At 32.3% G+C, this 15411-nt stretch overlaps 2 protein-coding genes across 2 annotated transcripts; both read right to left on the bottom strand.

Annotated features, from left to right (window-relative positions):
• Window positions 1–690: 690 nt before the first annotated feature.
• On the bottom strand, window positions 691–2328 carry LOC143606799 (nuclear transcription factor Y subunit B-1-like). Its single transcript, XM_077082448.1, has 2 exons — window positions 1930–2328; window positions 691–1304 (listed from the first exon to the last, which is right to left on the bottom strand). Exons 1-2 carry the CDS (start codon window positions 1985–1987, stop codon window positions 712–714), a joined length of 651 nt encoding a protein of 216 aa, XP_076938563.1. The 5' UTR covers window positions 1988–2328; the 3' UTR covers window positions 691–711.
• Window positions 2329–3116: 788 nt separating this feature from the next.
• LOC143606798 (trihelix transcription factor GT-2-like) lies at window positions 3117–6187 on the bottom strand. Its single transcript, XM_077082447.1, has 2 exons — window positions 5714–6187; window positions 3117–4071 (listed from the first exon to the last, which is right to left on the bottom strand). Exons 1-2 carry the CDS (start codon window positions 6025–6027, stop codon window positions 3234–3236), a joined length of 1152 nt encoding a protein of 383 aa, XP_076938562.1. The 5' UTR covers window positions 6028–6187; the 3' UTR covers window positions 3117–3233.
• Between the last annotated feature and the right edge of the window lie 9224 nt (window positions 6188–15411).

Below are 15411 nucleotides of genomic sequence, written 5' to 3'. Positions count from 1 at the left end.
TTTAACAGTTTAGCAGGTTATTGATGTGGTCCAGTTTTTTGGTAACAGTTTTAGCAAAATAAATGAATAAATAAGACTTTGTTTGATATGCAATAATCAGTCAAGGAATGGAATATGTGAACCTCAGGAATGAAAAAACAATTGTTTGGTTGAAATTGGAGTGGAATCATCATTCTATCTTGATTCCTAGTTATGCAAATATTATTTCTGAGCGGTGTTGCTTGATATTTAATGCATACATCTTGGAATCATGTTTCATTGCTTAATAAGCTATCAAGTTTTTTTTTTTTTTTTTTAGTGAGTTTGATTATTTTATTATAATGTATTTAATTCTTTCTGCCCTATCTATTTTGGTTTTTTGATGTCTATGTGGCTTACTGTTTTCACAAATATCTCAACAATTCATACAGGCTAAAACAGTTCAGCTTGTATCGTTATCATTTTTTATCATTTAAAAAAAGATAACGACGATTTATGATGATAAACAGATATACAAAACTTTGTGGACCGAATGCATAAATCTTAAACACTCCAAATTCATTAATGTTAAAAAGAGGAAATGCAGATTACTAGTCCTACAAGATGGAGCATGCCAACTGTTTTTACATGCATTGTCAAAGTTGGACCCAATGTAAATTGTGCTCCATGCATGACAAGAAAAAAACAAATCAAGACAGCAAAAAAACAAACCAACAAACACCGCGAAACCAGTCACTCTTTACACTGAGCATACGGCTCGAACCCAGCAGGCCCCGACGGACCACCAGCACTCGACGGGTCCTTGAAGAATCCCGCAAGGCTAGCCGGACCAAAGAAACCATTATGATGATGAGTTATATGAAAACCAGGCATAAACGGGCCCATACCATACGGACCAGTGTCACCAGCTGCACTAACCCTCTTGATCAGCGGCTCACCCCTTATCGACCCACGCTCACCGCCATCAAACTCCCTGTAACGGTGCAGATACACAGTCAACGGTTCGATATAATCATCAAACCCTAGTTTACTCATAGCCCACAATACATCTTCAGCAGTGATGGTCTTTCTTTGCTCACGTTGGCACCGATCATTCGCTTCACCAGTAACAAAACTAATATACTCAGACACGCATTCTTGAATTGTTTCCTTGGCATCGTCAGAGATCTTCGCGTGCGGTGGCAAGATCTTGCGCATTATTCGTATCACATTCGCTATCGGCATGAAGCGATCTTGCTCTCTAACAGTGCACTCATTGTCATCAGTTACGGTACTGCTGTTGGGTGTCTCTGGCTGCTTCTGCTTCATCTCCTGCTGTTGGTTACCTTAAAACAAAATGAAATGTAAACAAATAACAAGAGTGACACATAACATCACAAACATATATTCATTGTAATGATTAAAAAAAGGAAAACAAAAACAGTGAAGTGTGCAAAATATGCCAGCGTGGGGACAAAACAAGAGAGCAATATTCTTGCATGCATGCCACTTGTTCTACAACATTTGTCCTCAAACACACTGTCATTAACACACTTCACTCAGATTCAACATACAAAATCAGATCAAATAACCCTAAAATCATGATGTATACAATCAACAACACTTACATAAACTTGAACCCTCTATAAGTTTGTTTTTAAATAATATAATAATATGTAACATTGAAAAGAATCATTCTTAATAGCTTAGACTGAGTCTATATGTCAGAAGATTGCCTGCAAGGTAGTTAAGAATCTTTATATATATAATAAAAATCACAGCTTCTTAATATTCTTGAATTTGCATGCAAATTTCAAGATTTCTTGAAAATGGATAAAGATGAAGAGTAAGGAGGCCAATGCAGTTGTAGAGATAATAAGTTATATATGTATATATATCCCATTATAAAGTTAAAGAAACATTTAACATTACATATGTCATGTATATATATATATATATATATATATGTACCAGATGTTGGGTGGATGGGGAGCCTGTGGTAGCCATGGAAACCTCCTCCACGTTCCATGATGACTCTCTCTCTAGAAATATGAAAAATGAGGAGGTGATAATAATATAAGAAGCCAGCAAGCTGATGGTGGGGGCACGTGGCAGGGGTGGCGCGGTGAACAAGAGCAGTGTATTCGCCGGAGGTAGCAAAGTTGGTTAGCAGGTAGCATGCATTGAGTGGTATCTTTGGTTAAGGTGCAATATTTGACCACCACCCAGCTTTGGCTAATACAATGCAATGCATCTACTTTAATTACTACTTACTTTTGGTTTATTACTTTTGGATCTATATGGTCCATGCTGTGTGTCCTTCAAATCTCCTTGCTGGTTTTTTTGGTTTAAATCTAGTCTAGTCCAATCGGTTATTAGTTGGTAGATTTAATTAATAGTAATAACTTATTGACCTTTCATAGTTTAATCTTTGTTTTTATATTCTAACAAAGTTGTACTTTAATCATTTTATTATTATTAATTTAGTCATGGCAAGTATGTTTGTTATCAAATCAAATTAAAGCATTTAATCAACAGCATTTAGGACCTTGGATCACAATAATGTCTAGATTGTTTAAAAACAATGAAAATCATTTAAATTTGGGTTAATATTATTAAAAAATCAACATATTATATTTTGGTAATTTGAATATAAAAAAGTTACTTAACTCGATCATATAGGTGAAATCAACATTAACTATATCGGTTAGTAAGTAGCGCAACCGTTACATGTGTAGAGGTTATACACGCGATATTTTGTTAACATTGTATTTCAGGGTGATTGTTTTAGGGGCGTTGGATATTGTATCTTTAGCTTTTTTACCGCTTTAAATACAACCTTATCAAACAAGCTTATCAACTATAATATAAATTTCACACATACGCATGTTTTAAACAAGTTATACATTAAAGGTAGAATTATATATATCCCCTATACACTTTGTGTAGAAAGGGAAAGTATAATGTTTTTTTATCTAACTGATTTGACCATATGCGAAATAGAAGAGCAAGATAAGTTGAAGTGGGTCAGTTGGAAAACTGTAAATTCACCGTTACATCATGGTGTTTTGAGCATTTCATTGCATCAAGTGAACGTCAAAGTCAACAGTACATTGTATTCCATTAAAACTATAGCAGCACCTGCCATCAAACTCAAATTAAACAACATTTCTTCTACTTCTATGACAACCATACAACAAAAATAAGTTCATCAAGTCTACACTTGAACAAAATTTGATACAATCATAACAACATAATCCCAAACGCGTCTACATTTACTTGTCGCCCTCCCCTTCTCCGTTTGGTACAATCATAACAACATTCCTTTGATCCTCATCATGAGAATTTGCTGAAGTGAAGCCTTCATTGCTTTGATCCTCATCATGGGAAATTGCGGAAATGAAGTCGTTTTTATGCAACATTTCCAACTCCTTGAAATACGAGCACGATTTACTCGTCGCCTTCCCCTTCTCCATTGTTCTTCTATAATACTTATTAATATTTTCCCATTTCTCTTTGCACTTTTTTGGAGTCCGGTGATAACCCATACCCGATAAACTAGCAGCCACTTCATCCCAAATTGACCCTTTCGGTCCCTTCCCATTTTCAAACATATGATTCAGAGCAACTCTAACTGTTATAAGTGCTTGCACTTCAGATTTTGGCCATCTTCTGCTATTCGGGTCGCTTTCAGATTCTTCGATGATTTTCATTTCTATATCATCATACGTTGACTTTTCTTGACTTTCAAGATTCGTGTCAGGAGGATTTGGGATTTGAGTTTCTTGGCCCAATGTCTTCTGGATGAAGGAAAGGAGCGCTTGACATTGAGATACTTGTTGTTTTCTAGCTTCTTCACCTCTCTTGGCTCTCTCGGTTTCTTGCTTCTTCCATGCTTGTTCGCGTATGATGCTTTCTTTTTCATTTTGTTCCAACATCTCAATCAGCTGTTTATGCATTTGATCTTGCTTTTCCATTACTGTTTGCACCATTCTTTCGAAATAGAACTCCATCTTCTTCCTTGACTTTCTCTTCCTCTTTTTCTTGCTTATCGGTTCCTCGATTGGTTGATTTGGTTCTTGCAATTTGCTGGTTTCATCAGATGAACACGGGCTGAAAAGAAATCATCATCATCATCATCGTACTCAGTATATCCCACCAATAGCAATGCTATGGTAGGGTCTGAGGAGGGTAAGATGTAGACAGTCTTACCTCTATTCCATAGGGATAGAGAGGCTGCTTCCGGTGAGACCCCCGGCTCGATGGTAGTTTTGCATCAAGCCTTGGACATAAGGCACATAGCACTCAATCATCAGGGACACCGGCTGATTGGTGCATGTGCCCTTGTCTTTCGGCTATCAACGCCACCACATGATGCCTGATTAACCTTCCGCCACTTTTAACGTTATTTTCACGAGATTAGTAAAATAACGTCAAAATTAGTGCACTTTTACTTTTGCCCACCCGAGGGTTCACACATATATACATTATATGCGCGCACCGCAAGCAGGGCGTACGGGCTGAAAAGAAAGAAAAGAGTTAAATATATGTGACCTCTTAGGATCTCGGCTATGCAAACACACACACAATCAAACTGCAGAAAGGTAAGGATTTACGTGGTTTGGTCTAAGCTGACCTACGTCCATGGGCTGCAACCGGGAATTTATAATGTCTCTAAATACTTGTGACGAGAGATTACAAGTACAATATGTCAGATAAATAGATACAAGAGTACGCTTAGAGAACAAGAAAACATAAACGAGCCACAATAAGAGATATAGTCATAGGCCGGCCAAAAAACCACCCGTGTCTTCAAGTAACGTGCCCAAACCGAAGGCCGAGCCTCCACAAAGTCAACACGTTTCACATATATCATATATGCAACAAACAAACAATTCAATCCCAGGGTAAAATAGTTGACCTCTAACCATAAATAAGTGCAATATATTCTTCCCCTAATATGTTACATCATATTCAAGAACAAAAACTTGTTGAACCACACATCCTACGAACAAAGACTTAAAATTTACAGTTTTTGTTTGTGAGATCGTCAATACTAACATATAATTCAAAGAAAGGCAACAAATCTTGTCAACAATTGGCATAAAAAAGTAGTGAGTTGACACATATTCTTGAAGATACAAGTGTAATGAGGGAAACATAATCAAATGGCAAGCTGGTGTAACTACTTGTAGTAACAAGTCATTATCTTGAAAAGATATAAGTACCAAAAATGATTTCACCACTTCAATCCAATCATACACATGAGAAAAAAATTCTACTTTTTTTTTATATATATATAAAGATAACAATTTCAAGAATCCTGTCTCAAAAACCCCTTCTACACATTAAGATTACTTCAATTTAATCATTTATGAGCCATTTATGAATATGTTCAAAAAATGCAAATGCTATGTATGTAGTAAACTATGTCTTAATGTTTATAAGGCCAATAATGTTGAAAAGGGGACACTTAGGAACTCAAATTAAAAAACCCATTTCATATTTCATACAAATAAACAATTTTATATATACATAACCAAAAGCACAAAGTAATAAAATTTTATGAGCCATTTATAAACATGTTCAAAATGCAAATGATATGTAATAAACTATGTCTTTTAAGGCCAATAATGTTGAAAAGGAGACACTTTAGAGCTCAAATTAAAAAACCCATTTCATATTTCATACAAATAAACAAACTAATTAAAAATTTTTTTTAAAAAAAACCAATAATAATAATAATAAAAGCTACCTTATTGCAGCTTCAAATTGACACTCTGCAACTGGTAACCCTAAATTAGCACAACTATTTATTTCACCATTATACACTCCACCTTCCGGGTGCCAGCTCAGCGGCTTGGCATCAACCGGATCATCTGACTCACACCGGTCGGAGAAGCTTCGTACGTTGTTGTTGCACCTAATTGGTCGGAGCTTTTGCGGCGGCTGGAAATGGTCAGTGGAGATTGAGATTTTGTGGTGATCAGAGAAGGAGTCGGTGTACGGGGAGAAGTGGGTGTCGGAGAACAAAACGACGTCGGTGTGGTCGCCGGTAAACACTTCCATTTGATTTGCACCGGCGGTGAAAAGGTAATAATAATAATAGTAAAGCGGCTGTGGTGGAAGGAGTGGGTTGGTGTGGTGTGGTGTGGTGTGGTGTGGTGGTGAGTGGTGACTTTTGTGTGGGTAAAATTGGTGGTTAAAGTTTGTTTGGTAATTGGTGATATTGGTCTTGTAGTTTTGTTGTGTGTGTGGGAGTAGACCATTGTCTATTTTAAGAAATGTTAATGTAAAGTAGCCGTACTTTGAATATAAGCCGAAACGACTCGTATAGATTCTTGCCAGATTGAGGAAGCATCTGACTCATCGTGTATATCGGATGGAAGATATGCATACCATTGTATTATCGTAGGTAGGTTGAGTAACCATGTCTTGAGGGTTTTGAGTCTCTCACATTTCCTAGACAATATCGAGATGACTAGGATTAACCAAACTGGTGGATACATTTTTAGGGCGTTTCGATATATGTACTTTTTGGTTGTATATTTATAGTATTTGTTTGTGTTTGGTTGTTGCTCATATTGGTTGTTTATCTTGTTTAAAAAAAATATAATTACAAAATTCTATCCTATACTAAACTATAAAAGTTACAAATTTTGATAGCTATCTTTCTTTTATATATATGTAAAATGAGTCGTATTGTTCTACACTAGTCATGTATATGAATCGTGTGGGTCCATGCAATCCGTAAAGGTAAAATAATTTTAAAATTAAAAACTGTACGAGTCATACAAAACTTACTATACATATAGTCACATACAAGTCATATATGTTTATATGATTCATATAGGTAAAAACTATTTAAATCTATGTGAGACATAGATTATACCATTAGTATAGTTACATATACAAGTCGTATATGCCTATACAATTTGCATAGCTATTGGCCCGACATCCATGCACTTATACGACTAGCATACACCTATACGCAGGAGCGAAGCTTACATAGGACGAGAAGAGGACTCCCCTCCCAATGTATTTTTGCTTAAAAGTGTAAGCATTAAAATATTAGCCCATTAGGTTTAATAATAATAGTTCTGCCCAATTGCCAGATCTAACATATGTTTTTACCCCCAATTTAAATGCTTAATTTTCATCACTGCCCATACAAATTGTATAGGTGTTAATGGTGTCTGAATACTTGAAACCTTTTCCCAAAAGTTATATTTAATCATCTTTAAAAATACTTTTTGTATTTACCTATATATCATTAAAGTTTAATGTAAGACTCTAGGTAAATCATACATTGGTCGTGGGCCGGAGAAATTATTGATTCATAAGAAATCAATGACGTATTTAATATGGGTTCACGGAAACCCATTGATTTTAACATTTTACGTGAAAATAATATATAAAATGTTTCAGTGAACCATTTTTATAAGCGAAGCCATAATAAAAAGTTTAAGATAGTGCAATGGTAAACTCTATCTCCCTAAAACCCCTAGACTCTTAAAAAGTCTCAAGTTTAAGTCTTTATGATATTTATTTTGGTAACTTTTTTTCTGTTTTTGGTAAACTATCACCGTGTTATTAGTTGTTGTTGGGGTGGGGGGGGGGTTAAAAAGCTAAAAAGAACGTTTTCGCTTCCGGTTAGTTCCGGACCTATTTATACATCACGCCTCCACAACCCATTGAGTGTAAATTTTTCTTTCTTCATACTTAATGATCTTGTTATGTTTTTTTAGATTAACATATTGTTTTGTTATGATATCATATTATATAAAATTCTCTTACTCGACTCGACTCGACTCGACCCAACCGCCCTAAAAAATTTAATGTTTGATTGTGCAAAATTTGAACACAAAAAAGGCGAAAAAAGGTGAACCGATAGGGGAAAAAACCATGGATCCACCGTTGTAAGGAATGTTCCGCCTCTTATATCATCAACACGATTTGGTCTTAATGCTAGTGGAGAAAACGAGACCTCTACAGTTAAGCGTGCCCAAATGAGAGTAATATCATGATGGGTGATTTTTTAGGAAGTCTTCACCTGTGCAACCAAAAATAAATATGTAAGTTTTTTATAAGCAAAATGAACAAAATTTATGATACGAGAGATCAGATGTTAAAGTTAATTGTACCATTTTAAGATACTTTATAATATTATTATAGCAATTTCATTTAAACATTTAAAATAAATTCAATATCAAGGGGGTACTTGGTAAACATTTAAGAATGATTTTTAATACTACCTTGTCATCCCTAACCTAGTCACTAGCTGAGACGTAGATGTAAAGTTCTATTTTCTTAAAAAAAAAAGAATAAAAAAGTAGAGAAAAATAAACGCCAAACATGTGTCACACCAAACCTTTGTGGTTACCAAAAAAACATCTTGTTAAATGTTAACCCATTCATCTTGGATTTTTTCCAAGTACACCAACTAATAGTGGGAATGATAAAGAGGTACATTGAATATGTGTAATTAACAACTATTTTTAGCGACAATTAAATATAAAGAAGTCATAGATCCCAGAACTGGAGTTATCTTATTCTATTTCAAATATCAAGAAGCATGAAATTTGCTCGTAAACCGTAGTCTACATGTTTCGATGACATCTCGCTTAAACATACAATTGCCCTCATTCTGACATAAATCGTGTCAAAGTTCATGGCATGTCTATGTCACGTGTCAAGTAACTATACACATGAATGAGTTGGTATATGAGGTGTTTAGGAAACACATACCAACATTACTCAAGAATGTTATCAATTCAAGGTTGTCATGTACTTATGTGCATCGCATGCTAATGTAATTTTGTTGGTTGTTTCTTCTTACAATATTACTACGAATTAATTTTTTTTTCTCAATTGTTTATCATTGAACGTAAGTCTTGAAAAAAAAATTATCATAAATCATTTGAGTTTCCATAATAACAACTTTGTTGATACGACTAGCTTAAATAACATGATATCGTATGCGGATATATGTATAAATTAGATGATTTTGTAAATGTTATCTTCACATACTAGTTTTAACGAGTAAAATTTCTTCTTAAAAAACAATCAAAACATTAAAGACATTGATGAATTAACGTTCTTAAGTTTATCCAATACCAAGTTGTCTCTGACCCACCCCTTCCAACAATCCATTCTCTCACTCCACATTATCATATTTATTCCTATATTTTCTCTCCACCCACCCACCCACCCACATACATGGCCTTCATCGTCGTATATATGGCTCCTCTTTCTTTAACATAAGCAAAATTTTCTATGGAGTTCGTAGAAAGGTTAGAAGTAATCTCGTGTCTAGTACTAATCCATGTATAAAAACATGAAGCATAAAACTCTTAAAGAATCACAAGATATAGAAACTCAAACTTCCAACACTCACCACAACTTTTTCTCTTCCTTAACAACCAACTTAATCTCATGAATAAATAACATCTAATATATGCTTTCTCGTTTACAAAATAAGGTCACATGACAAGGCAACCTATTTAAATCAAATTTTATTCTATAAGACCACTCGTACGTAGTGGGGCGTCATCCCCACCCATGGAGCCCATAGCGTAGGGAACACCGCCCTTAGGGCGCTACGAGCGCTAGGGGTGGGGGGGGGGTGTTTGGAATGTGATTGGTGGGCTTGTTATTTGTTTTTTTTTATAAATTATAAATAATAAAATAATAATAACGTAATGAATGAAATGAGCTTCATCCATTACACTCATTTTAACCATTACACTCATTTGGTGACGTGATACCACATGACGCATAACACCCTCATAGAGGCTCCATCTACTACACATAGTCTAATCTTTAAAAAATACACATAGTCTAATCTTTAAAAAAGAAATTACTCAAATGGTTACAATTTACTTACAACCGATCAAGTTTATAAAATCTAACTACACTATGAAATAGTTTGTTAAGATTAATAAATTACAATTCATCTAAATAAATATTTTTTCCATGATAGGTGAATGTGAACGAGAATGAGAATGTCATTTCATTTGGATGAATATCATGATAAGTTTGTTTCATTTCACATATGGGCCCAGCTCCTCACATTTATGTCTCACTCACCACTTTATTTTTTGTATTATTTATAACATCCTAATTCTTTTCTTCTCAAAACAAATTATTTCCCAACTATTGCATTATTATGGATCTCATGAATTAGTTCTACTTGGAATACCTTCGTTTATATTCTGTAAGAGTTAAGTGCTATTGAGTGAGTCTCTCTTATTGAAAAAATAAAAAACGTAGGTAAATAAATAAATATAGAGTATGAATCAAATACAAATAACAAAATGATATAAACTATAAAGTGTGTGAAGTGCAGGAAAATAAAAACATACATGCTAACAAAACTACAATTACGTTAAGTGATCAATTCAATCAAACTCTTTTAGTGAAGTTGTGCTCCTTCGGCAATTCCTGAAATCGCTAGTGCTGGACTAAACTCTAGTTATAAGAGAACACGATTATAGATTGCGAATCGGGTTACACTTTATAAAGCTTGCTGACTTCAAATAATTTACAGAGTTTGAAGAAATCATGACCTACATAGCTTGAAATTACCTTCACTCGATCAATCAATTAGAGATAGAAATGTGAAATCAATTGAAACAACTGAGCAAGCAAAATAAATTGAATTAAGAAAATTAAAAAAATTGATTGATTGGTAATAGTTTTCTCCATTTTCCCAAAACTTGCATACATAATCATGTATACAAGTTTGATTTGACTGTTTGTACGTGTTTCCTAGGCTTCTAATTTTGGTTATCTACAAACGGATTTCTTTGTATGTCGTAGTTCGGATCCAAATTAAAGAGGAAATTGCTCCAACCGAAAAGATTTATACAACAAAAGATGAAACATTTATTTGATTAAGTCGAAACTTATTCCCTTGAGCACTTAAAAGAGTATCTTAGTTTTGTTTCATATATATATAACTTATTGTATAAAATCCGTTGCTTTTGAACATATCCATCTATAACTATATCCATGATTATATATAAGCTATTTGATGAAAAATATATATATGATATTGTTAATATAATATAGGAAGTTGTGATGTTTAAGAGTTGAAAATTTTCCCTTGCTTTATGCTCCCTTTTTGGAGCATATGATGAGCAATGAAATATATGAGGGATGAAAGTGACAACAAATCAACCATTTCATCATTAAGATTCCTTCTCTATGCTTTCGCAACATTATTATCATTATTATTAATTTAGTATTATTACTAGCTTTAGGTCCCGTGTAACGTATAGAGTGATTCAAATATAAAATTACAATTAAACAAATAATTACATAACGTATATGAATAAATGTATTACATCTATGCTTGTATCTATACTATATGTGTATGTACATAAATTGACTTTACTTTTATCACATTTAAATGAGCTCAATAAAAAAATGCATATGCAAAAACGTACACGGGAACACTCTTTATTGAAAATTTCATTCTCGGTGTCATATATGTATAATTGAAATATTTTTGGCTATGAACCAATTTCGGAAATAAGACTTCTCATACGATAGTTGTTATAACCATTTAGCATAAATACAGAAGAAGCGTTACCTTTATTGATATATTTATCAATTTACCACCCATCAAAAGAAAGGAGAACATTAAATTGTAACGAAGGATGTTCTTCAAGAACTATGTTTTTCTAAGCTATACTATGAAAAAGATTTTGATAAGTTTCAGGGGGCTTCTCAACTTTGTTTTAATGATAAGATAAGAAATAACATGTTAACCCATTCAATTTTGTGAATATTTTGCTTCATTTGAGCATGATTTTGCATGACATGCTTCCCATACAAAGTTCTGATCACAATTGAAGGAAAGTTAATGCTGACACAAATATATCAAATTTGATAAAAGTTAGAAGCATTGATAGGCTTGGGGGTGTCATGTCAAAGTGTTCGCAATATTTTCTAAATTTTAATAGTCGATGAAAAAATAATTAATTTGTCAAATCCTAAACCTTTTGATTATTTTCAAAAATGCCCTTGAAAATAAATTTGAAACCAGAATCATGCTTAAAGGTCTAACTTTTATCCGTTTGACATTTTCAAATCAATATATTGAACCAATAACAAATTTGACGATAAACCTATTCGCATTCTCAAACTTTAAAAATACTCAGATTTCTCATTTTTTACCCATAACAAATTTGTACATAAATGTAGTTAACTTGTATCCAACAATCTATTTACCAACTTTTGACCAATAAAAATCAAATTTAAGTTCCACAAAAAACCCAAACAATCATTGATAAAAAAACTAAGAAATTAAATATGATAAATTTTGTTATGTCTGAAAGTGATTGGTATATACTATCATTACATTTTAACATGTATACACACACACTAGTTTTAGAGCCCGTGTAACACACGGTATTATCCAAATTATAAAATTACAAGTAAAGAAAATAATTACATAACGTATATGAAAAATGTATTACACCTATGCTTGTATCTATAATATGTGTATATAAATTGATTTTATTTATATCACAAAATATTTTTTAAATGAACTTAATAAAAAATACACGTGCAAAAACAAACCTGAGAACACCCATTTTATTGAAATCTTCATTGTCAGTATCATATATGTATAATTGAAAGAATTCAGAAATAAGACTTCTCATACAATAGTCATACAATAGTAGTTTTGACCACTCAACCTAAATACTGAAGGAGCGTTACCTTTATTGATATATTTATCAATTTACAACCCATAGAAGGAAATGAGAACATTAAATTATAACGACAAATGTTCTTCAATAACTATGTTTTTCTAAGCTAAACCATGAAAAAGATTTTGATAAGTTTGACAACATAACAAATAACATGTTAAACCATTCAATTTTGTGAATATTTTGCTTCATTTGAGCATAGTTTTGCATGACATGCTTCTCATACAACGTTCTGATCACCATTGAAAGAAAAGTTAATGTTGACACAAATTTTTAAAATCTGATACAAGTTAGAAGCATTAATAGGTCTGGGGTGGCATGTCGTAAGTGTTCACCATCTATTTTTAAATTTTGATAGTCGAGTGAAAAATAATCAATTTACCAAATCCTGAACCTTTTGATTTTTTCCAAAAATGTCACTGATAATAAATTTGAAACCTAAATCATGTTTAAAGTTCTAACTTTCATCCGTTTGACATTTCAAGTCAGCACTTTAAACCCATAACAAATTTGACGATAAATCTATTTGCATTTTCAAACTTTTAAAGATACTCAAATTTTTCATTTTTGACCCATAACAATTTTTGACCCAAATATAGTTAACTTGTACCATACAATTTATTTACCAATTTTCGACTGTAAAAACCAAATTTAAGTTCCATAAAACCCGAAACAATCCTTGACAAAAAAACCAAGAATTTAAATTTGACAAACTTCGTTATATATGAAAGTGATTGGTATATAATTACTAAACTAACCGAAAAAATGTATAGTTTACTAAATTAACCGGAAAATAAATTGATAGATTTAAAGCATATATTTATAATTTATATGATAATTCATAATAATAACAAATAAATGGATTGATTTAAAAAAAATGGATCAACTCATAAGCATAGATTTATGATTTAATAATTAAAAAAATTACTTTGTAAAATAAAAGCATGTTCGAGTTTGTTTTTGTTTATAATCTTTAACAATATACATAGATATTATGTTGATTAACATTTGAAATTACATATTCTTTTCAATCTTTAACGGACATGGTTTGTTGTTAATTTATGGATTTTTTCACCAAGTATTTTGAAATATATAGTAAAATAATTATTAATATTTATTTTTATAAAAATGTATAAATGTAATATAAATAAAATGTAAAAGGAAAGTGAATATAAACATATATTAGGGTCAATTAAGATCTTAGTTTTGGAGGGGAAAAAGTTGTGAGGTTTAACCATAAACTGACATGCGTCACAATTATTGTTTAGCCACCAAACGTGTCTTTCACGACTTGTTAGCCTCTAACGCGTCTTTCACGACTTGTTTGGCCTCTTAATTGTTTTTTGTTTTTTATTATTGAATTATTATAATTAATTTTACTCATATTTAATTTTTTAATAATTTGTAATGTATAAAGTTTTATAAAGTTCCAAATATACCATTGAGGCATGCTTATTTTTATCTTCATATTGGCATAAACGTTACTTAAAGTTGAGCTTGGCCAAATTTTATTAAACATTAATTGAACATTTCGTTATAAATTTGACACGGCTCGATTTTGAGTAAAATTTATGACAACATGTAGATAAAAATAAACACGTCTCAACGACATCTTCGAGATTATATATAAGATTATATATTAAAAGTTATAAAAGAAAAACCAAATATGAGTAAAATTAGTTATAATAATGTAGTATTAAAAAAAAACCCAGAAGATGGCGAACACATCATGAAAGACGCGTTTGGTGGCTAAACATGTCGTGAAACACGCGTTGAACCAAACATGTCGTGAAAGACGCGTTGAAACCAAACATGTCGGCCAAAACGTGTTTATCAAGGACATTTATGGAAGATTTTTATTTATGAGAACAAAAATGAAATATCTCTTTATTGGGTAAAGTTAAAATACAAAGGACAACAAAAATGAGAAGAGTGAGAAAAAATCCAGTCCATTGATCTTAGATTTGAATGACTGAGATTAATTTAGTAAATAAAAATTGATGAAAAGGGCATTAAGGTAATAACCCATATTTGTTGACTTTCTCTCTCAACATGCCAATTCCCCCATCATTTTAAAATGTCCATAACTTTTTCATACGACATTATTTTTTTTAAAAAAATTCACCATAATATTAAGCGTATTTTTATCTTTAATATGAGTATCATATTGTTATATAAAAATAAAAAAAAATTAATGGGTTTTTTAATTGTGTTTTTTTGTTGTTCATTGTGTCATTGTGTAATATGTTGTTTCCATTGTGTTTTACATTTCAAGTCATTGTGTTATATATATTCACCATTGTGTGTTACGTTATAGGCCATTGTGTTATACGTATTCACCATTGTGTTTTACGTTTCAAGTTATTGTGTAACATGTATTAATGACGAAAAAAGACACAATGGTGTGCGAAAAGACACAGTGGCGAAAAAGACACAATGGTGTGCGAAAAAACACAATGACGAAAAAAGACACAATGATAAACGAAAAAACACAATGGTGTGCGAAATGACTCAATGACGAAAAAAAGACACAATGATAAGCGAAAAAACACAATGTTGTGCGAAAAAAGACACAATTATAAGCGAAAAGACACAATGGTGTGCTTAAAGATACAATGACGAAAAAAGACACAATGATAAGCGAAAAGACACAATGGTGTGTGAAAAGACACAATGACGAAAAAAGACACAGTGATAAGCGAAAAACACACACAATGTTGTGCGAAAAAAGACA

The sequence above is a fragment of the Bidens hawaiensis genome, unplaced genomic scaffold (assembly GCF_021521415.1).
Source record: "Bidens hawaiensis isolate Kalapana, Puna unplaced genomic scaffold, B.hawaiensis_p1.1 tig00077232_1, whole genome shotgun sequence".
Classification (NCBI taxonomy): Eukaryota; Viridiplantae; Streptophyta; class Magnoliopsida; order Asterales; family Asteraceae; genus Bidens; species Bidens hawaiensis.
The sequence above is the reverse complement of the archived record's forward strand: the minus strand, read 5'-3'. Positions and strand labels throughout refer to the sequence as shown.

Excerpts from the sequence above, each read along its gene's own strand:
- LOC143606799 (XM_077082448.1), bottom strand. The coding sequence starts at position 1,987 with ATGGAACGTGGAGGAGGTTTCCATGGCTACCACAGGCTCCCCATCCAC. Across the intron at positions 1,305-1,929 it reads CCCCATCCACCCAACATCTG|GTAACCAACAGCAGGAGATG; the intron begins GTACATATATAT and ends TTTTGTTTTAAG.
- LOC143606798 (XM_077082447.1), bottom strand. The coding sequence starts at position 6,027 with ATGGAAGTGTTTACCGGCGACCACACCGACGTCGTTTTGTTCTCCGAC. Across the intron at positions 4,072-5,713 it reads CAATTTGAAGCTGCAATAAG|CCCGTGTTCATCTGATGAAA; the intron begins GTAGCTTTTATT and ends ATTTCTTTTCAG.